Raw genomic sequence first — 20,391 nt, 5'->3', positions numbered from 1 at the left:
TTTTAAAGACCCAAATTCCTCTTTTTAATTTGCACCCCTTACCTCCCACCAACCGCCCTTAAATGGCTCCGTCGACTAATTTTTATTTGGGTTAATCTCAGTTTACTATCCTAAAGTTTCGTGGTTTTCAACATTTGGTACATGAAGTTTTTTTCATCCCAGAGTCACATCTCAAGTCTTAATTTTGGGACAGTTTCATACATCCGTTAAGTTTTCCGTTAGAACTTCTGTTAACTAATGATGTGGCACCCACGTGGACAATAATTGAGTGTCACATGTCAATATGGGCCACTTCAATATTAAAAAAATAAAAGAAAAACCCCACCTGTCTTCTACCTCCCCCAACCCCCTCCCTCCCTTCTTCCCTCTACAACCCTCACCTTCTCCCCCAACCTTCCTTCTTCCCTCAGATCCCTTCCTTCTTCTTCCCTCTGCAACCTGCAATCTGCAATCTGCCATCTCTTACTAACACACTCAAATTATAATTTGTAAAACCCTAATTTCTACCCATTTTTCTCTCTTCGCTGCTCCCCAAAAAAAAAAAAAACCTAATTTCCATTGGCAAAGGGACGAAATTGCGAGAAAATCCCCAAATCGAGCTATGAGTTACGTCGATCACTGTATAAATTATCGATGAGAAGAATCGGGTGCGGAGGAACCAAAGATCGAAGCTGGGAAGGCATAGATGCACATCGCAGGAGTGAGCTTGGATCTGAGGGAAGATGGATGGGAGGGTGCGGGTTGGGGGAGACTGGTTTTTGTGGTGAAGGAAGGTTAGGGGAAAAGGTGCGGGTTGCAGAGGGAAGAAGGAAGGCTGGGGGAGATTGGTTTTGGTGGTTGGAGTGAGCTTGGTGGTTGCATAGGGATGTCCTCTCTTATCTCGTCATGTTGCCTTCCCCTTCTCTCCCAGTAAGAGCCTTACGTCACGTAACTTGAAACCAACTCTCGTAATTATCACTTCTCTAAGATTCACAAAAGCGGAAAGCTTTAGAGAAAGAAAGAAAGCTTAGAGAGAGAGAGAGAGAGAGAAAGAGAGAGAATCGATGGCTCTGAGTTTGAATTCAATGATGACCTTCTCATCTCACAACCTCACTGCCAAGTCCCACAATCTCATATCTCCCAAAATCTTCATGGCCTCCATTCTTCACTCCTCCAACAAGTGAGTTTCCTTCTCTTCAACTCATTTCTGCACTTTCACTGCATGTGTGCGCGGCTGATCATCTTGGGTGCTCAGATTATGTGCCCCCTTGGGGGAAATGCAGATGGGTATCGCCAAGAACGAATATTTAACCATTTTGCTTATCTGAGTTTTTATTTTGCTAAATTTTTATGCTAATTCAACTAAGTAGGGGGGGTTTTTGGATTTTTGGGATTCTATTTTGCATTAATCTTTTTCATTTTGTATACTTTATGAGAAATCTTTTGTAATTATTGAGGTTGCTAAGCATAATTGAAATTTATTGGAGTGAAGAAGCAAGGTTTAGGGAGACTAGTTTTGGGGGATAGGGTGCGGGTTGCAGAGGGAAGAAGGAAATGAGGGGGTTGGGGGGGAGGTAGAAGATGGTTGGTTTTTTTTTTTTTTTTTTTTTTTTAATTTTGTAATATTGAAGTGGGCCCATTTTGACACGTGGCACTTAATTATTGTCCATGTGAGCGCTATGTCATCAGTTAACAGAAGTTCTAACAGAAAACTTAACGGATGTATGAAACTATCCTAAAATTAAAACTTGAGGTATGACTCTGGGATGAAAAAAAACTTCATATACCAAATGTTGAAAACCACGAAACGAAACTTCATGTTATTAAACTGAGATTAACCCTTTTTATTTTTTTTTGGTCAAACTAAATTACTTTCATTCAATAATAAAGAAAGTACAAGGAAAAAGGGGGCCCAAAGGGCATCTCATTACCTAAATACAAGCCAACAACAAAAAAGAAAATATAATAGATAGGCCAAAAAGTGGCCAGCTGAACAACAACAAAAAAACCATAAGACTGGAATGGAACCAGCAGCCACCAGATGCGCCTCCATCGCAAGGCCACCACCACCACCAAGAGAACGAACCAACGAAACAAATGAATCAATAGAAAATGGGGGTGAGTAAGCCACCCGCGCAGTAAGCGCTCTTATAATCCTACCAGATAGTGCTAAAAGCACTTTGATAACACCTAACACCCGAGAAGAAGCATACAGGCTAAGTAGCAGAGGCCAGTGGTTGAGGACGCACGACAAAAAGTAGCATCGGAGTAGGAGAAGGTCATGAATGTCCAAATCTGAGACCAGCTCATGAGAATTGAGACAAAGTTCATAGAACAAAGCTCAAGGGAAGCCAAAACAAAGACCAAAAGAGAAAAAGTTCATAAATTAAAAAACTTTTGATTGGAAGGAAGGAAGGAAGGAAGGGGGAAGGATGAAGGAAAGTAAGGGAAAAAGAAGATGCAGAGAGTGGAGGTGGATGGGAAAGGGGGAAGAAGAGCTAGAAAAAGTTGGGAAGGTTGGAGGAAAGAAGGGGAAGAAGGAAGATGCAGAGGGTGGAGAAGGAAGAAAAAAGAGGGGGAGTCGGGCTACCGCCGACCCCATGCGGGAGTAAGGAGCGGCAGCTAGGAGAGTTTCTTTTAGCTTGAAGGCAGAGGGGAGGAAAGAGGAGATGAACCGCGTTTTTGTTGTTAAGTTGTTAATGTTCACTTTTTGGCTCCATTGACTAATTGAATATCAAATATGTGTTGTACACTGTTATATAAATTTGCATACCCCATGCCTAGGGATGTCAATTTAACCCGTCAAACCCGATCCCCGTAGGTAATCGATCCAAACGGTCCAATTTCGAGGATTAATTTTTGGGTTTTTTACGGTTATGGATAACCGTTGGGTAAATTTTTCGGTTTCGGGTTCGGTTATTGTTATTGGTGTATCCGCCCCAAACTCATACCCGAAACTGAACCGTTTTCATTTTTTAACAAAAAAATATAATATGGAGAAACGAATTATCATTAATTATGCGTTATTAAATGTGTTATCAATAATTATACATTATTAAATATGAAAATTTGTGCTAGTAATTATATGCATTATATAATTAAAAATATAAATAGTCCATAGTTAATAGCCAAAATTTAGTACACATGCATGCGTCATAGAGAATGCATTAGCATTCAATATTCACAACTAAATGGGGCAGCATTTATTTGAAAACCAAAACCCTCAATCACTGGGTTCGTCTTTTTTATCCAACATTTCTCGTTACGTGTAATCCACAAGGATGAAAAAATTCAGTAGGTGATGAATCATACATATCCCAGATAACGGTAAGACAGGTAAAAGAACCCAACTAACCTAACCCAAGTCATCATAACGCAACTTACAAACACTAAGGACATCAACCATTAAAAATATAAATATCATAATGGGGAAAATCGTTACCCAATGGTAAATCCGTTATCCGACAGGTTTGGTTATGGGAAAAACCCGTTCGAGGATTCTTCAGTTTCAGGTTTGGGTATAGAGATGGCACATCCAAAACTGATCCGTTCCGTTGCCATCCCTACCCATGCCTCCTCTATTCTGGATCAACTAATTACTACGTTATTTCTACTGGTAATCATAATCTCACTTTGGCGTTCAAAAAAAAAAAAAAATCTCACTTTACTTTATTCCTTTTTACTTAAGGAAAAATAACAAGAAGTATCGATAATTACCAGATATAGAATCTATCTATATTATGACAACATGTCTTTAAATCATTAGATTGTACAGTACCACCACATGGCACTGATAGCTGGTAGTGTTGGAGTTTTTGAGTGAAATTTTCCTTGTAACTCATTTGTCCCACATTGGTCAAGTTATAACATTTTTCACACTATGTCATTCTTACCAAGAAACTGGATAAATAGAATTGGAAAGGAAATTTGGGCTTAAACCTTGGATGTGGGCTTTGAGGTGTGATAATTATACTAGCATATGCGCACACATAATGAACATTTTTTGTTTGTTTGTTTGTTTGTTTTTTTTTTTTTTTGTTTGAACAAATGATATTATTTATACTAAGGGGGTGAGAGAGTGAGCTAATCCTCACAATGGGCTAGCAATAATGTGGTTAAATTTGCTTTTGGCGAGCATCGAACCTAAGACCTCTTACTTACAGGTGAAAATGAATACCACAAGACCGTATTACTAAGTTGTGGAGCCAAAAATAATCCCAAAAACAATAGAGCTAACACGTGGATTATTTTCCAAGAAAGGCAAGGCTGCCCCTATTAAATGAGCAGGGAGCAGCCTCATTCACTACACGCAGCTGAAGTAGAGCAGACAGAAATCAATGACTGTTTAATGCACCCCCACCCGTAAGAAAAGTTAAAGGTATTTATGATAGAATAATCCCTTATATATGGCAGCCCGCTACATTGGACATTACGAGGAAAGGTTACAAAATTAAGGGGAGTTCCGTGGTAGCAGGAAAGCTTTCGACAAACACGCTAGTTATGATTCCTCCTCGTGGAAGTCCCGCAGAATTCACAGTAGTTACCGGTTCCGGTACTAGTGAAGGTTGTGCTAGGTATCTCTTGAAAACAGACAATACATGTTAGAGATGCAGTTGTGCTCACTTTGAGATCATTTCTCAGAATTGCTAACGACAGGAAGGGGCTCATGGCATTGGCAAAGGAAAGTTGAGCTCTTAGAGTTGAGATCATTTCTCAGAATTGTTGCTGCGGGGTTGGTATGAAAGATTATGTTTGATAGAATAATAAAAAATTGTGTTGCAAAAGATTAATACTATTTATATTGAAAACTTGGGTAAATTGTTTTATAAAAAGATTTGACATTCCACACAGGTACTTACACACAAAAGATTAAAACTTTGTGCGATTTACATGCAGAAATGATAAAAGTCTGTCAAACTAGTTACCTCCTTGAATGTGATTCCTCAACATTATGAGCAAGCATAATTAATAATAGCTAATACAGGACATTGGTATATTAAGCAAGCTTGAGAGGTAAGTAAATGAACAACAATGTTGCATTGAAGAATACAATGTGGAGGAGGGGAGGAAAAGAGCGCGAAATAGAAAGGGAGAGAATCTTAATCGGACATGCCAAGAAATTGACCCTTTCGTGCCCCACAGAGGAATTCTCGTAACTTTACTGTGCAGGATGAAAAATAGAAGAGAAAAAGAACAGCAAAACAAGGCAAAAAGGAATTCTAGTAACTTTACTGTGCAGGATGTATATTTTTCTGTATAATTTCGATGTCCTGTTGGGAAAATAAATTACTAGCGAACTTTATAAAACACAAGAAAGAAAGATTTCTACGCACAATGTCAAACTGTGATTAGCATGCAAGTAGAAATGGCTGCGTCCAAGGGAATGAACCAAGTATTTTCCTTCGAGTTATTCAACACTTTCAGGCTCCGACTATGCAAGGCCTCATACTCCCCAGCCATTCTACCAATTCCAATGCTGACAACGACTTCTGCGCCTGTGTAAAAGAGAATGGCATCTCCGGGTACCAGGAACCCTGTCCCTGCATAACTGTATTTCGCTTTCATACCTTCGAGTTACTGAATAACAGCCACCACCACAACACACTAATGCAGGAGGTCATCCCACATTACTGGAGAGAACTTTTCTGTTTAACCAATGAAAAATGTACAGAAAATGACACAGAAGCTAGCAATTAGCAATTAGCAATAAGGCTCGCTGTCTCTTCCTTCGTCTACTAGACTGTCTAAGAGGCGTACCAAATTCCAGCTTTTTGATTGGCACAATAGGAGATATAAGTTTTTCTGTTATAACTAAGAACGTTATAAATTCTCTCGATCCTTGTCTTCAATCTGTTTTACATTCTTAACTATGTCTTGAACACTTATAGTAAGGCGGTCTGCGTGTTGGTCTACCTCTTTCAGGACCATTTCAAGTGTTTTTCTGCACTCTGCTAACTGTTGGTTCGCTCGATAAAGCTCTGCAGATAGCTCACGAATTTTCTTATCTTTCTCATCCTGCACATACATGATAATGTTATTTCATAAATGTATAATATTGCAGATCTCAGAAATTCGAAATCAATCAAAGGTCTATTTGTGAGACACGTCCATTTCACAAGCTTCCCAGGAAAATATGATTCCATTCATGTATTAAAGAACTCACACTGTGTTTATTAAAGCAACTGACCTGTGACGGAGCCGGAATGGTGACTCTCTTGCCTCTAGAAATCCACATAGGATGACAATGTTTTGTTTCAAGCTTTGTAACAACCCACTTCCCGGACTTCTCTTTCCTCACCATAATCATTGCCTTGCAGCCCTCCCTAGTTTCCTCCCTCGGCCTCCTTACTTCGCCCCTTTTTGATTGCTTATTGTCACGAAAACCTTCTTTGTTACAAAGAAACTTACGACTGTTAATGGATCCATCACGATTTGAACGATGGAAATTACCAACACGGATTCTAAAACCCACACGCGTGGCATATGCATCATAGTATTCCTTGACAGCCTCTTCAGAGTCAAACTCCATACCAACATAAGGTTCTAGAATACCATCTACTTCATTTTCTTTCAAATCTGTCCCATTGTTTGAGTCTAGCATTTCTCCACTTTCAGTGTTCAGAATATCCCTTTCAACTGGACTCTCCACGACCATCCTGTTCAAATCCGCTTCAGACTCCATTGGAGTAGGATCTGCAGCCATTCTGTAATTCTCACTTCCATAAGCTGTGAAGTTCACAACATTGTACAAATATAAACGACATTTACAGAACCAATGCAAGTAAATGGATGTGATGCACGTTCGTAATGCAAAATCAAAGCAAACGATAGGGAAATCGAATGGAAAATTCCAAAAATCAAATAGGAAAACGAGAATTGAACACAAAAACAAATCAATCATCTTCACAAGTATCCATTTATAGGGAATATGTGTTCCTCATGCATTGCTTTTCTCCCAAAAAATTCATGCACGCGAGTGTCTGTTTTTGCTAGTCATATGATAGGCAATAAGTCCAGTGATTTGGATGTATGAAACTGAAAACGAACGTGTTGGGGCCATTTGTATGCAGATAAGCTATCCACACCAAAAAAAAGTAAATTTCGTTTCAAATACGCGATTTTCATGAATTTCAATTTGCACAAATCAGAATCCTAAATCACAATGCAGATGCTTCAGACTTCTGTCAAGAATAAAACTTTAACATCCAATGACTCGAAGCCAACAAATTTAGGAGGAAGAAAAAGGGTCCAAAATACTAACCCGCCAAAATTAACAGCATCGTATATAAGCAATCAAAGCCCGGATAAATAAAAAAAAAAACTGCAGGAATTTGACTAATTTTCCAAATAAATATTCCAGTAGATGCTAACACTGCAACACAGGCTTAATTTAATCCAATTTTGCTGCATAACCCTAGCCCACACATAATCAAAAGGAAGGGCCTTTAATCCCAATTATCATTTGTAATTAAAAAATTACCATTTTTAATTGAAAAATTAGTATATTTAGTTGAATAAGCTCATTGCTCAAAACCCAGATAGAAACTTACTTGCTTCCTTCCGCCAGTGAATGCATTCACGCTCGTTTCTGACCTTTTGCCTCCAACTCTGGGAGAAGAAATTTGAGAACGCCCAGTTTCTCTTGATCTACATACATATTTCAACGGCTCTGATGTAATATGCGGTGGGACCCACTTGACACTTATTAGTAATAGACCCGGTTTGAAGACTAGGGCCCAACTTTGGCACAGCAGCCCAAATAAAGTTTGAAACCTTGGAGAATGGTGGATAAACCCATCAAACGTTCCAACGCGAGCTGGAGAGTCTGTGGCGATCTGCTAGGGTTTTAGGCTTTCCGCCATAGTTGCAAAAACCCCAGTTTGGATTGGGGACGCAATGGAGGGGCTGAGCGTTTCGGATGCCAATTTGGTTGTGTATTTGCATCCGTCGACGGGCAACAATGTCCACAAAGCAATCCTGCGCGAGCTCAGCTCGATGCTTTTGAGGTACTTTCTCAGCAACCCTTTCTTTGATGTTTCTAATTTTTTTATGTTTTTGAGGATTTGTAAGCTTGACGCTGTTTTTATGATTGGTTTCAATGTTGCCCGCGTAAGGATTGCTCGTAAAGGTTTTTGTTTTTTCTGTTGGCTGAGTCAACTGAGTTGAATTTCGGGAAAAAGCATGAGCATTTCGGAGACTATGTTGTGAAACACCGGGTTACTTGTTCGGTGTTTTGAAGAGAGATGTTTGCTACCCATTTTGTTGTAACTTCTGAATGTTCCCACAATGTATGCCTCTGTTTGGACTCTGCCTTGCAACAAACGTGAGCTTTTTGGAGACTATGTTTGTAAAATACCGATTATGTAGTCAGAATTTCGAACAGAAACAGACGATTTTTCCCCATTTAATTGTAATTTCTGAATGTTCCTGCAATGCCTTGCAACAAATAAGTAATTTGCTTAAGAAAGACTGCAAATGAGAGCTGATTTGTCAGAGTTAAGGAATGATATCTTCATGCAGTGTGTTCGGATTTGTTTTTACTGTCTCCAAATTCATCAGTTGGCTACTCTGTATTGTTCAAGTGCTGAGGGCGTTTGTAGCCCTCGTTGGAATAATATTCCGTTTTTTCACGCGTTTGTGTAATATGAGAATCAAAGTTAAGAGTATTTGTGATGTAGTATTTGGTATTTAATTTTCTGTCTCTGGTTTCTCATGCAGGTACAATGATACATTTGAGGGTATTGTATTGGCTTATGAATTCAACATTTTAGATAAGGACGCAAAGATTCTTCCCGGAGTTCATCCTTATTTTACTGTCAGACTAAAAGCAAAGTTATTACTGTATTCTCCAAAGCCCGATATGCTTGTAGGTAGTATTCTTGTTCTGTGTTAACTAATGAAGTAACATACATACAAATTTTATACCTCGCGAGAGTACTATGCTCAAAGTTTAATTTATTTTGTTATAAAAAATGCATCCTGTTATCAAATGATACACTTCTTTAATGGTGATCCTGCTGCTTGTTATGTGATGTTCTGCCACTGCAGAAGGAAAGGTTGTGAAAGTCACACAAGAATCAATTCATGTCATTATCCTTGGCTTCTCATCTGCTGTCATAACAGACAGAGATATTCGCGAGGAATTTCAATATAAATCTGTAAGTGCTTTCTTCATCATTGTGTTTCAGCATTCATATCCTTAATTTTCCCATTATTAATTCATCCTTCTTCTGGTGCACCATTGTTCTTATAGAAACATGGCAAGCAATTATTTGTTAGCAGATCTCACAAGCGGCATGTAATAAAAGTTGGAACGATGATACGACTATTAGTCAAAAGGTGACCTTTGATTATAATTACCTTCTTGTGATTTGAAAGAAAACTGAAATTTGGTAGCAGCAATGCTGAAGAGACTGCATTTTTAGACCACATGAGTAATCAAAGTCATGTAGCACTGGCAGGTGATCAGTCAACGACCAATTGGTCATAATGGTTGATGTCATAAGTTAACCCCATCTGCCACAGAATGTGGTCTGAAAAAATGGTCACTCTAGCATTGCTCTTAGTGGTATAGTCCTTGCGGTTTTTCTTTTCTTTATTTAACTGAGGAATGGCGTTCTCGTTCACTTATTGGAATAATGGTGTTCTCGTCAACTCACAGTCATTTTCGAGGTTTGTGAATTAGATGCTTGAGTCATGAAATAGTGATGAGGGAGAGAGGTAGGATGCTTGCTTAAGTGTTCATATTGTGGGGATTGTGCATATCTTGTAAACTAAAAAGCGACTGGTTGACTATACTTTTGTGCACTATATATGTGGTTAGGTACTCATTTGCTCACGTTGTAGATTCTCAACTAAGTGATAGATTTGATTGTTATTGTACTTTGTCTTTTCAAAAAAATGTGTTATTATACTTGTGTACTTTCATAACATTGATGTTTGCAGTGTGGATGAGGAAACACTGTACATTTATGGTTCCTTGCTTCCAGCTCACACAGGAAACATTATCTGGTTGGATAAACAAACGGAAGATACTTCGCTAACAGATGGGTACTTCTCTGACCTTGGAATTTAACTTGAAACAGTCTGCATTTAAAAGTATATAATCCATTTTGAGAAAGGAAAAAAGTAGATTCTGCATTGTAATTGTTGAAAGAATTTGCAGGAGTGCGAAGCGGAGGAAAGGAAACGATGGAGAATCAGTTATGCAAGAGCCTAGTAGAACCAGTGCCGAAACTGTTTCAGTCAATAATGACCATCATGTCAAGAAGTCAAAGAAACACAAAACACAATAAGAGTCGTGAAGACTGCTGTCCAGTCTTTACATGATATTCGTTTTCAGGTGATTATTTTATTACCAATAGAATCATGTTATGTTTCTGAACTCGACAAAGGCATGAGAGCAGATTAGTTGATCTAGAATAGAGGAGGCAGGGGGGCATGCAAAATTACTCCAATTATTAATGAAGAAAGAGGTTCATCTCTCGTTCTCAACTTATTGGGAGCTTTTTATTAGGTTTATCTGAAAATCTTATGTCTGCTTGCCGGGATATTACCACAAACTCTGGTACAAGTTTCTTGGAGGACACAAAACATCTTGGTATTTTGGTTTCAGAACTTTGAAAGTCGTGCTGTATTATGTTTTTGTAGGTGATGGTAAATTATCAATCTCTGAGGTTATGTATTGTCTTCTTCTACTTGTGTTATGTTTGTCATTCTTCATGAAATTGCTTTTTAGTTCAAGTTTTCGATTAGACATGCAACAAGCTTAGCTTAGTTCATCATTTGTCCGGCGAGTCCTATGAGACTATTTTCAAGCACGATGAATAGCTCGTCGAGTTGTTCAAGCTCTTGATTCATTTCTTTTCTCACTTTATGAACTAAAGTGAACTTCAGCATTGAAGGGTAGGTTCTTGTTTCGTGCATGGGTGTCTGTCAGTAGATTTGTTGAAGTACAAAACGAGAAACATCAAAGTGAATCTCTTTCAAATCGGAAGCCTATTAACTAATATGAAAGCCATACAACGTTTACAGCCCAAATCAAACCATCAACCTCACCGCGTCCGCCATAACCGTGTAAAAACTCCTGTCTCCGAACAGATCTCCACCATTCAGCATCTCCTACTGATTTCCACCTCCTCGATCCGACTAGCCTTGGTCACCCTCCCCACAACCGGAGCTTGACCAACCCTCACGTCATCTTCCTCTTCCTCCACTGTGAGAAGAACACCGTCAATCGATGCCTCCACATTGGTGGCAACACTCAACTTCGGCTTGTATTCCTTTGTCAAGACTGCTGGCGATGGTTACGACGACGGTGGCGGTTCATCGGACCATGATGGCCAGTAGGTTCTTAAAGTCATGTCCAATGACGAAAAGATAGATTTGAATGATTGTAAAATATGTTCGCTGACTGGGCTAGAGTCTCTAAACGTAGAGTAAAGTAAAGGTCCCAATTTTGAACAACCAGTTTATCAATTCTGTTGGAGCTTACAAACCTACGTGGCTCTTCAAATTTAGCAAAAACTAAGTTTTATGGACTCTATTGCGTACTACGTGGTGCTATTGTACTATACTATAATTTCTCCTCTCTGAGTGCATTAATGTATGTCATCGCATTGTTGCGCGGAAACAACATGACATTTACATATTCCAACTTTTTTTTATAGATAAAAGGAAATTTTATTAACAACAATCAAGAACTTACATTGAATAGGCATGTCAAACGTGATCCTAAGATCATCTCCAATCCTTTGGTTAAATTTAGGTTTTAACTAGAAATCATTTTTCTCCTCCAACCTTTTTGGGTTAAATTTTTAATCCGAAATTATTAAAGAATAAATTTATGATAATTTTTTCTTAAAGTAATTTTTTTAGAGAAAAAAAAATGATGTAGATTATATTAATTTAATTTTATGAACATTTTAACCTAAAAATATTTAGATTACGATAAATATTAAAAAATCACTAAACCGACACCATGAAACTCGTGGAATACTATGAAAGAATATGAAATACAAGAAAGTTTTTTTTTTTTTTAATTATTTTAGCCGTTGTATTTAAATTTGGACAATTAGATCTTTTTTTTTTTTTACCTTTGAATTTGATAATATTAGATCTTAACCATTGAATTTAATAAATTTATAAAGATAAAACTAAGAAAGATACACTTACATGGTCCCAGGTAGAATTATGGGCTCAATTTGTCCCAGAAATGAGTTTTGGATTAAAACTCATATTTGACCCAAGAGTTTGAGAAAATTGAGGTAAGTTTAGAACCTATTGAGTTTTACTCCAAAGATTGGAGTAGGTCTAAGAGCAAACCTTACTAAGGAAGAATTCAAATGGGACACCCAACACGCCACAATTTTATAATTTTTTAAAGAAATCTTTTTATTAAACGGAGGAGGGGAGTGTTCGAAAATATTATAATAATTAAGAAAGAATGAGTCTGGAACTCAGAACGTATAGGTAGAAACCTAACACCCTATTCATTAGAATATTAATCACATGCAAAGAATTACAGTACAATTCCTTAACCATGAATGACTTGCGTTCAACTAACATAAAATAACACTCACTGAAATTAAACCTTGCAAGCCGGATAACCACTGTAAAGGCACCATAAGGAAGGTCCGCACCACCCTCGAATGATCCTAAAAGTGTTAGCAAAAACACCCATGCATAAGTCACCTCCGATGCATGATTTTTTTTTTCCATTTTTTTTTTAATTTTTTTTTAGCTTCCTACAAATAGCCTACTTTCAAGAGTAACCACAAAAAACACAAGAATCTCATGGACAGAGGGAACGACCGTGACCATGAAAGCTATCTTCATTAGAACGAAAAATCAACCACAACCGACACACGAAGATACTTGGAAGATAAGCAAAGAGGAGAAGAGAGGAAAGATATTAAGAAAGATCCAGTACTAGAATTATGCTTATAGGACATCATTTTTTGCACACCATTTACAATTGGTGGCCATAGATATAAAGCACTCACTTTTAGCATTTTTTGGTGTCTTTACAATAGGATGCCACTGATATGGGTGACTTTCAACATTGGGACACCAATGATTGGTGTCTGTTAAATAGTTTTATTTCTTAAAATTACTTTTCTTCTACTTGTTTATTGTATTATTGATTTTGTAGGCACCGATTGAAGTGGTGCTAGTTAATTTTTTTTGTTTTCAAAGTGGGGATATATATATATATATGACAATATTTTTTTTTGTTTTGAACGCTGCAATATATATTGCAACGGGAGAAGGCTTGTCCTGAGAAGAGAACCTACGAATGCAAGTGAAATACAAAAGTGAGACAAACTCCAAAACCCATAGAAGGACAGAGCCTTGGACCCTAATCGCGTCTCTCGGCCATTATTGCATTAGTGATGAAGTCGGGCAGTTTCGCAAACCAATCGCACTCGCAGGATGCGGACATGGTGTAGCGGCCAAGGGAAGGTGAGCGGCCTCATTTAGTTGGCGACGGGCATGGTTAGCGGAAGCTCCACTCCCAGTGGAAGGCTGGTTATCTGCTTCTCAAACCTTGCCCTTTCAATTTCTCAACAGATTAAGCTCCTCGATTCGCCATTTATTTTCAGTTGGGTTGCGTACAATCAATTTGGGGCTGCAAGACATTGAATTGATTTTGGGGAGTAAAAACAAGTAATTTTGTGTTTCTTATAATTAATATTCAAAATTTTTTAGATCAAACTTTTCACTTTGTTTATTAAGTATTCGATTCTTGGGAGTTTTTAGAAGTTGGGTTTGAAGTGCTTCTTTTATCTGTTAGCTTATAATTGTTCTTGTAGATACAAGCTAGGTGTTCGTTTCTTGTTATAAAAATATGTAAATTCCTTTACTGTCTCCACGAAAGCACGAGTTAGGCAAATCACAACTACGTTTTGGAATTTGATAATTTAGGTGTTTTTTCCTTTCTTGTTTTTTGAATGACTAAGAATGTCGCAAGAAGGTAGGTGGAATTTGAAATTTTAGGTGTTCTTGGACGTTTTTTTTTTTCAAACTACTATCCTTTAAACTTGTAGAAATTGAAAGAAAAGGGATATAAGTAGAAATATCCCTATAAAGTTCCACTCTTGGTTAAGCTTATGCTATAAGGATATCGCATTTTGTTCTTATGTTCTGTAAACACAATAAGGGACTTGGGTAGAGAAAGTCTGGCTTATATTAACATGGCTATGAACGAATTGCATATGATATTTTGTGTGTTTTTAAGTTTTGGTATGATTTTTAGCTGATACCTACTACCACTGCATGAAAACTAATAGTTAAGCTAGATTCCATGCTTCGTTATGTGGTCTAAAGCTTCAAAACAATATTATTATTAGTGGACGAGGAAGCGACATGACCTCTGTTGGACAACTCCCTGCTGTTTACCTACGTGCATTCATTTGGTCTCATCAATATATATAAATAGGAGATTTCCCCTCATTACAGCATTTGCACCGCTCTTTAAGAGTGATGGATTAACATTCAATAATCATAGGGGGTTTTCGACACGTCTTTGCTAAAGAGCTCTGTCTTTCTTCATTCAAGTAATATGCTAAACTCGCTCACCTTCTATACATTACATTAGTAGGGTAGGAGTTGATCATTTTGTCGTCAACCGTTTGGGAAGTTTGAGATTGAATTCAAATGGGTAGATATATCTTTCTTGAAGTCATGCCTCTTAATCAAATGGCGCAAATCAAGATATTTGAGGTTTTGAACGGAACACTTAAACCTCTATAGATAGAGACGAATTTGGAAGGACACACGATTAACATTCCTACAAATACTATACAAATGCTGTATACAAAACATACTTATTACCTCTACCTTTTTTATTGAGAAACCAAAGCAGTAAAGATCAATTTTCTGTAAATTCTCTTCTTGGTATAAACTTGAGTGTTTCTTGTTATTTTTTGTGTGTTCGGGATTTGCTTTAGGAGTGTGCAAAAATTGGGCCTCTGGTGAACTATATGAACTTGTTACTATCCCTTGCATCCTGTGTTCTATGAACAAGCCTCATACATACAATGTTACTCATAAAATTGATTAATTTTTTGTTTTCCTATTACAAATGATTTGTTTGTACAATACATACGCTCCCTTGCAGTTGGAAATTGTAAATTTTTGCCTCTTTATTCGCATACTATATTTACTTAATTTGTTTCAGTTACATATTTTACTTGACTTCTTAATCATTAGGCACCTTATTGTTCCAATTCAGGAAACTATTTATTATATTCAATCACGATGGACAAAAGTTGGGCCACTTTGAATCCGTTTACAGAGGATTACATAACAGGGCTAGCAAAATTTATCTCAAACTCATTGCAAGTTTCTTTTCATGATGGCAACATCAAATGTCCATGTGCTAAATGCTTGAATAGGTTCTGGTTGAGTAACAATGAAGTCGAAGCGCATCTAATTGTTGAAGGTATGGACCGTTCATACTTGGAAGGCTCATGGGTATGGCGTGGAGAGACATTTGGTGAGCCTCTTCCAGGTAGCCAAGCTGCACAGCAAATTGTTGTTGTTAATACTCCTCATTGTGAACTAGGCCCCTTGCTTGAAGATATTTTCTCGGGTCCCAATGTAATGGGTGGCATGCCTATTAATAATCACAGCGGTCAGGAAGCTCTAATACCTGCATATGCATGTAAGTTTGAAGCCATGGTGCAAGATGCCAACACGGAATTATATCCGGGTTGTGGTATGAAGAAAATGGATTTCCTAATACGAGTATTTCACAACAAGTGCTTATATGGGTGTAGCGAAAGTCCAGTGCAAGCTAATCTTTAGCTTTTGAAACATATACTCCCAAATGGTCATTCTTTACAGAAGAAAGTGATGAGTACAAAGGGATTGTTGAAAAATTTCATGTTGCCTCACCAAAAGATCCATGCATGTGAAAATGACTGCATGCTGTATTGGAAACATAACATTGGTTTAGATGTTTGTCATACATGTGATGTGTCCAAATATACAACCGAGGTAGATGACACAACGTGAAGCAGTAAAAAAAGAATACCTCATAAGGTGCTAACATATTTTCCTATTACACCTCGCTTGCAAAGGCTTTACATGTCTCAACACACTAGTGAAGACATGTGTTGCCATGGTCTTTCTCAGCCCGAGGATGGCTTTTTAAGACATGCAGCTGATTCCTTTGCATGGAAGCAATTAGATATGAAATTTCCAACATTTGGTGGCGAAATGCGCAATGTACGTCTTGGGTTGGCAAGTGACAGATTCAACCCTTTTGGAAAATGCAGCACCGACTATAGCACATGGCCAGTATTGTTGACCATAAACAATTTACCACCTTGGTTGTGTATTAAATCACCGTTCATATTGATGGTTTTGTTAATACCAGGAAAAGAATCTCCAGGAAATGATATTGATATGTACCTTGAACCATTAATAGACGACCTGAAGGTATTGTGGACCTCAGGGGTTCCCACTTATGATACGTTTAGGCAAGAGACCTTCACCTCACAAGCAGTTGTTTTGTGGACTATTAGCGACTTCCCCGCCTATGGGAACTTGTCCGGTTGGAGCACACATGGGAAATTAGCATTTCCTCGTTGCAACTACCAGACTGAGTCGACATATCTAAAAAAAGGTAGGAAATATTGTTATATGGGTCATCGTCGTTTCTTGCCCATGTCACATGTTTTTCGTCGACAGAGGAAAACCTTTAATCTTTTTGACAAAAGATAGCAAAGCACCTTCCCCCATGACCGGATGGGAATGCCTTTGGCGGTTGTCCATTTTACGGTTCGAATATGGTACGACCCCACGAAAAGAGGTTGGAGATAAAAGACCACCACCTAGACCAACAATTGGGCCATGGAAGAAACATAGTATTTTTTTCAAATTGCCGTATTGGGAACATCTTGTCCTTCAACACTGCCTTGATGTCATGCATATTGAAAAAATGTCACTGAAAGTTTGGTTGCAACTTTGCTGGTTATTGTTGGGAGTAAGGATAACTTGAATGCAAGGTTGGACCTAGAATTGATGGGCATGAAATCGGAGTTGCAGAGAAAATTTGTTAATGGAAAGCCAAAGATGCCTCCCGGTGCATATACTATGAAACCATTGGAGAAGGAATTTTTTTGCAAGGTTTTAGCGTCAACAAAAGTGTTTGACAATTACTCGTCAAATATTTCACGGCTTGTGCATGTAAAGGAAAAGATTGTAAGGGGACTTAAAAGTCATGATTGGCATGTTTTAATGCAGCAATTCCTTCCAATTGCCAAACGCAAAAGCCTCCCAACTGGTATTGCACGAATATTATTGGAACTAAGTGCATTCTTTAGACATTTGTGTACTAAAAAAGGGTAAGTGGAAGGATTTCACTAACTTACACCCAAAATAGTTATGATCCTATGCCAATTGGAAAGGATATTACCCCCTGCATTCTTTGTCGTCAATCTTCACCTCACAATACATCTTGTCGAGGAAGCTGCACTTGCAGGTCTGGTACACTACATATGGATGTACCCAATTGAGAGGTATTCCTTAACTTTTACTATGTTTCCATGGGTATTACATTTGTGCATCATACAATTTATAACAACAAAACTGAGTTTGTAGTATTTAAATTAGGTACCTGCTAACCTTGAAGAAGTATGTTCGAAATAAAAATCGACCTGAGGGAAGCATGGCCCAAGGAATCCTGAGGAGTGCTTGTCTTTTTGTGCAATGTACTTGGAAGGCGTGGAGACACGTTTGAACCATCCAAGCCGAAATGCAGATAGAATACATCCTGACCATGAGGGTGACATTGACATATTTTGTGCCACCGGGCATTCAATTGGTATGCGGGAAGATTATATTCTTGACAACCACGATTGGGAGGTTGCACGATCGTATGTTTTAGCCAATTGTGATAAGTCAATGGCATATAGGAGGTAATTAAACTTAAATGTTATAGACTGCAGTTGAATGGCCCCAAATTCTGAAACTCGACTGTAATATTTAGTGATTTACACAATTCAACTAAACTTCAAGAAAGAGACATTCCGACCTGGGTGCAAACTGCAAACGTGGGAGATTCATAATTGAACTTTCAAACGTTATCGTTGTATTTTCTTGTTATCGGAGATTCAGAGAGTTCATATAATAAAATAAAATAATTGAAAATCAGAGTAAAGAAACAATATATATACTTGCTGTTAGTATGAAGTTTTCTTTTTCACCAATAATCAGCACAAGAACAAACCCCACTCTCAAAATGGTGGAACCTATTGCGATCCCTAACGACAATCTTTCTGTTGGTGATCTTAGCTATCAATTTGATCATTGAGTGGCAGTCACTGCAAACCCTTAAGTTATTTACAATCCTCAAAGTCGTACCTCGTTTTGTAGCACTTAGCCCATAGCATATCGCAAGTCTCTCACTATGTATCGACAGAGCCAATTCCTTTTGCGTATCTTCAATATCATGCAAAACCGCCTCTGTTGCAGGCAAGTATCCTTCTGATTTCAGTTCATGGATTAGCTCCGTTAACTTTTTGTAGATTTCCTCTTTCTTCGGGTGTCTGAGGTCTCCCAAGAGGAACTCATGGATCTCATTGTTTACTTCAATCAAGCTACAACCAGGCTCCTTTGGGGTTCCATTTTCCTTCATCTCTGCTCTCACTTGTGCAGCCTCCTTCCACCTCCCTGATGAAGCATATGCATTTGATAGCACTACGTAAGTTCCCGACTCTGCGTTACCACAATTCACCAATATTTCAGCTACCCTTTCTCCTAATTCGAGGTTCCCATGGATTTTACAAGCACTTAGCAAAGCCCCCAACATGATATAATCCGGTGCCATTTTCATTCTTGCAATGAAATTGTAAGCTTCTTCAAGCTGGCCCGAGCGACCTAGAAGATCAACCATGCATCTGTAGTGTTCTATCTGTGGTTGAATGCCGTGAATACTACTCATGGAATGAAATATCTCAAAACCCAAATCCAACAAACCTCTATGGCTACATGCATTCAATACTTTAACAAAAGTAATGCTATTTGGCCTTAGTCCTTGTTTTATCGTTGTCTGGAACATTTGGATAGCCTCAATGCACTTCCCATGCATAGCAAGCCCCTCAATCATGGAATTATAACTGCTCACATCTCTCTCTTTCATCTTACCAAACACTGCCAGTGCCTCATCAATATCTCCACACCTCGAATACATATTAATCAGAGCACCACCTACAATGTAATTGAATTCGATGTCATACTTATCTATGTAAGAGTGAACCCATCTTCCGAGCTCCAATGCTCCCAAATACGAACAAGCAGATAAAACACAAACAACAGTAACTTCATTAGGCCTCACATTATTCCTCTGCATCTCCCTAAACACCTCCAAAGCCCTATTCATCTCCCCATTCCTAACCAACCCATCAATCATCGCAGTCCAACAAACTGTATCCTTACTCCTATCCCGGTTAAAAACCCCAATCGCCTCCTCAATCAACCCATAATCAGAAAAAGAAGTGATCATCACTGTTGACGCAACGACATCCCTATCAGGCATTTCATTGAACACCCTCCGTGCAAACTCAAATTCACCACACTTCCCGTAAAGATCCAGAAGCTTCATCCTCACTGAGCGATTCGATGACAACCCAACCTTCAAAACCTGCGCATGGACTCCTCTCCCCTCCTCCAACGCCAACCCAAAGCCACAAGCTTTCAACACAGAAGTTACCACGTAGTTATCCGGTGAAACAGACTCATTAACCATTCGACAGTAAACCCAAATCGCATCGAGGTAAAACCCAGTCGACACGAACCCGTCAATGAGAGCAGTGTAGAGGTAGACATTTGGGGTTTGAATTTGCTGGAAAATCTTGGTGGCGTAGTCGATTGAGTTGAGGTTGGAGCAGAGGCGAAGAAGCTCGAAGACGACGAATGGGTCTTGGCCTTGGAAATTTCTTATGATTTTTCCGTGGATTGGCGGAACCTGATGAATTTGTTTGCATTTTTGTATTAGAGAGATTGTTTCTCTCCGGTTTTGGGAATCCCTGGGTTTTGGAATTGAATTTCGCGGGAATGCCGAGTTCAATGTAACCGTTGTCATTGAGCAACTCATATTTTTGGCGGTTCATTCACCAAGTAACCAAACGCGGAGGAGGTCCAACGCACTACTCTTTTCATGTTGTCGAGGCACTTTTCAGTTTCTTACCGACATATGGTCAGGACATCAAGTATCATAATACAAGTGATTAGAGAAAAAAATTTCAAGTATATAACTACTTGTATTATGATATTTAGTGTAATGGACCATCTTTCTGGCACACTAAAAAAAATTCTCCATGTTGTTAATATGTTAAATACTGTAGGGGAGTATCTGATATTTTTCTTATTTATAAGTTATTATGTCAGGTTAGGCGTGCTTCA

At 38.4% G+C, this 20,391-nt stretch overlaps 2 protein-coding genes, 1 long non-coding RNA gene and 1 pseudogene across 5 annotated transcripts; 2 read left to right on the top strand and 2 right to left on the bottom strand.

Annotated features, from left to right (window-relative positions):
• Positions 1–5,183: 5,183 nt before the first annotated feature.
• LOC137730215 (protein FAR1-RELATED SEQUENCE 7) lies at positions 5,184–7,665 on the bottom strand. Of its 2 annotated transcripts, none has more exons than XM_068469283.2 (3): positions 7,530–7,665; positions 6,167–6,705; positions 5,184–5,994 (listed from the first exon to the last, which is right to left on the bottom strand). In XM_068469283.2, the coding sequence occupies exons 2-3, from the start codon at positions 6,680–6,682 to the stop codon at positions 5,800–5,802; spliced, it is 711 nt and encodes a 236-aa protein (XP_068325384.1). In that variant the 5' UTR covers positions 6,683–6,705; positions 7,530–7,665; the 3' UTR covers positions 5,184–5,799. The 2 variants fall into 2 exon arrangements, with proteins under 2 accessions (XP_068325384.1, XP_088534665.1); XM_088678539.1 differs by having other exon boundaries at positions 6,167–6,683; positions 7,530–7,664.
• Positions 7,666–7,677: 12 nt separating this feature from the next.
• Positions 7,678–10,676, top strand: LOC137730216 (DNA-directed RNA polymerase I subunit rpa43). Its single transcript, XM_068469284.2, has 6 exons — positions 7,678–7,985; positions 8,698–8,849; positions 9,028–9,137; positions 9,233–9,318; positions 9,925–10,029; positions 10,145–10,676. The coding sequence occupies exons 1-6, from the start codon at positions 7,876–7,878 to the stop codon at positions 10,272–10,274; spliced, it is 693 nt and encodes a 230-aa protein (XP_068325385.2). The 5' UTR covers positions 7,678–7,875; the 3' UTR covers positions 10,275–10,676.
• Positions 10,677–13,031: 2,355 nt separating this feature from the next.
• Positions 13,032–15,863, top strand: LOC148693676 (uncharacterized). Its single transcript, XR_015951986.1, has 2 exons — positions 13,032–15,424; positions 15,548–15,863. It is a non-coding gene; the product is annotated as an uncharacterized LOC148693676 (long non-coding RNA).
• A 2,246-nt stretch (positions 15,864–18,109) lies between these two features.
• Positions 18,110–20,171, bottom strand: LOC137730343 (putative pentatricopeptide repeat-containing protein At5g59200, chloroplastic pseudogene; annotated as a pseudogene). Its single transcript, XR_015951980.1, has one exon. The product of XR_015951980.1 is annotated as a putative pentatricopeptide repeat-containing protein At5g59200, chloroplastic pseudogene (transcript).
• Positions 20,172–20,391: the final 220 nt, after the last annotated feature.

Source organism: Pyrus communis, chromosome 10 (genome assembly GCF_041283825.1).
Source record: "Pyrus communis isolate YQ-2024b chromosome 10, ASM4128382v1, whole genome shotgun sequence".
Classification (NCBI taxonomy): domain Eukaryota; kingdom Viridiplantae; phylum Streptophyta; class Magnoliopsida; order Rosales; family Rosaceae; genus Pyrus; species Pyrus communis.
The sequence above is the reverse complement of the archived record's forward strand: the minus strand, read 5'-3'. Positions and strand labels throughout refer to the sequence as shown.

Bases quoted from the DNA above. Each gene is read 5' to 3' on its own strand.
- LOC137730216 (XM_068469284.2), top strand. From the start codon at position 7,876: ATGGAGGGGCTGAGCGTTTCGGATGCCAATTTGGTTGTGTATTTGCAT. The intron at 8,850-9,027 runs GTAGTATTCTTG...CTGCCACTGCAG, and splicing joins AAAGCCCGATATGCTTGTAG to AAGGAAAGGTTGTGAAAGTC. The intron at 9,138-9,232 runs GTAAGTGCTTTC...TTGTTCTTATAG, and splicing joins AGGAATTTCAATATAAATCT to AAACATGGCAAGCAATTATT.
- LOC137730215 (XM_088678539.1), bottom strand. From the start codon at position 7,555: ATGCATTCACTGGCGGAAGGAAGCAA. The intron at 6,684-7,529 runs GTAAGTTTCTAT...TGAGAATTACAG, and splicing joins TCACTGGCGGAAGGAAGCAA to AATGGCTGCAGATCCTACTC. The intron at 5,995-6,166 runs GTCAGTTGCTTT...ATGTATGTGCAG, and splicing joins CCATTCCGGCTCCGTCACAG to GATGAGAAAGATAAGAAAAT.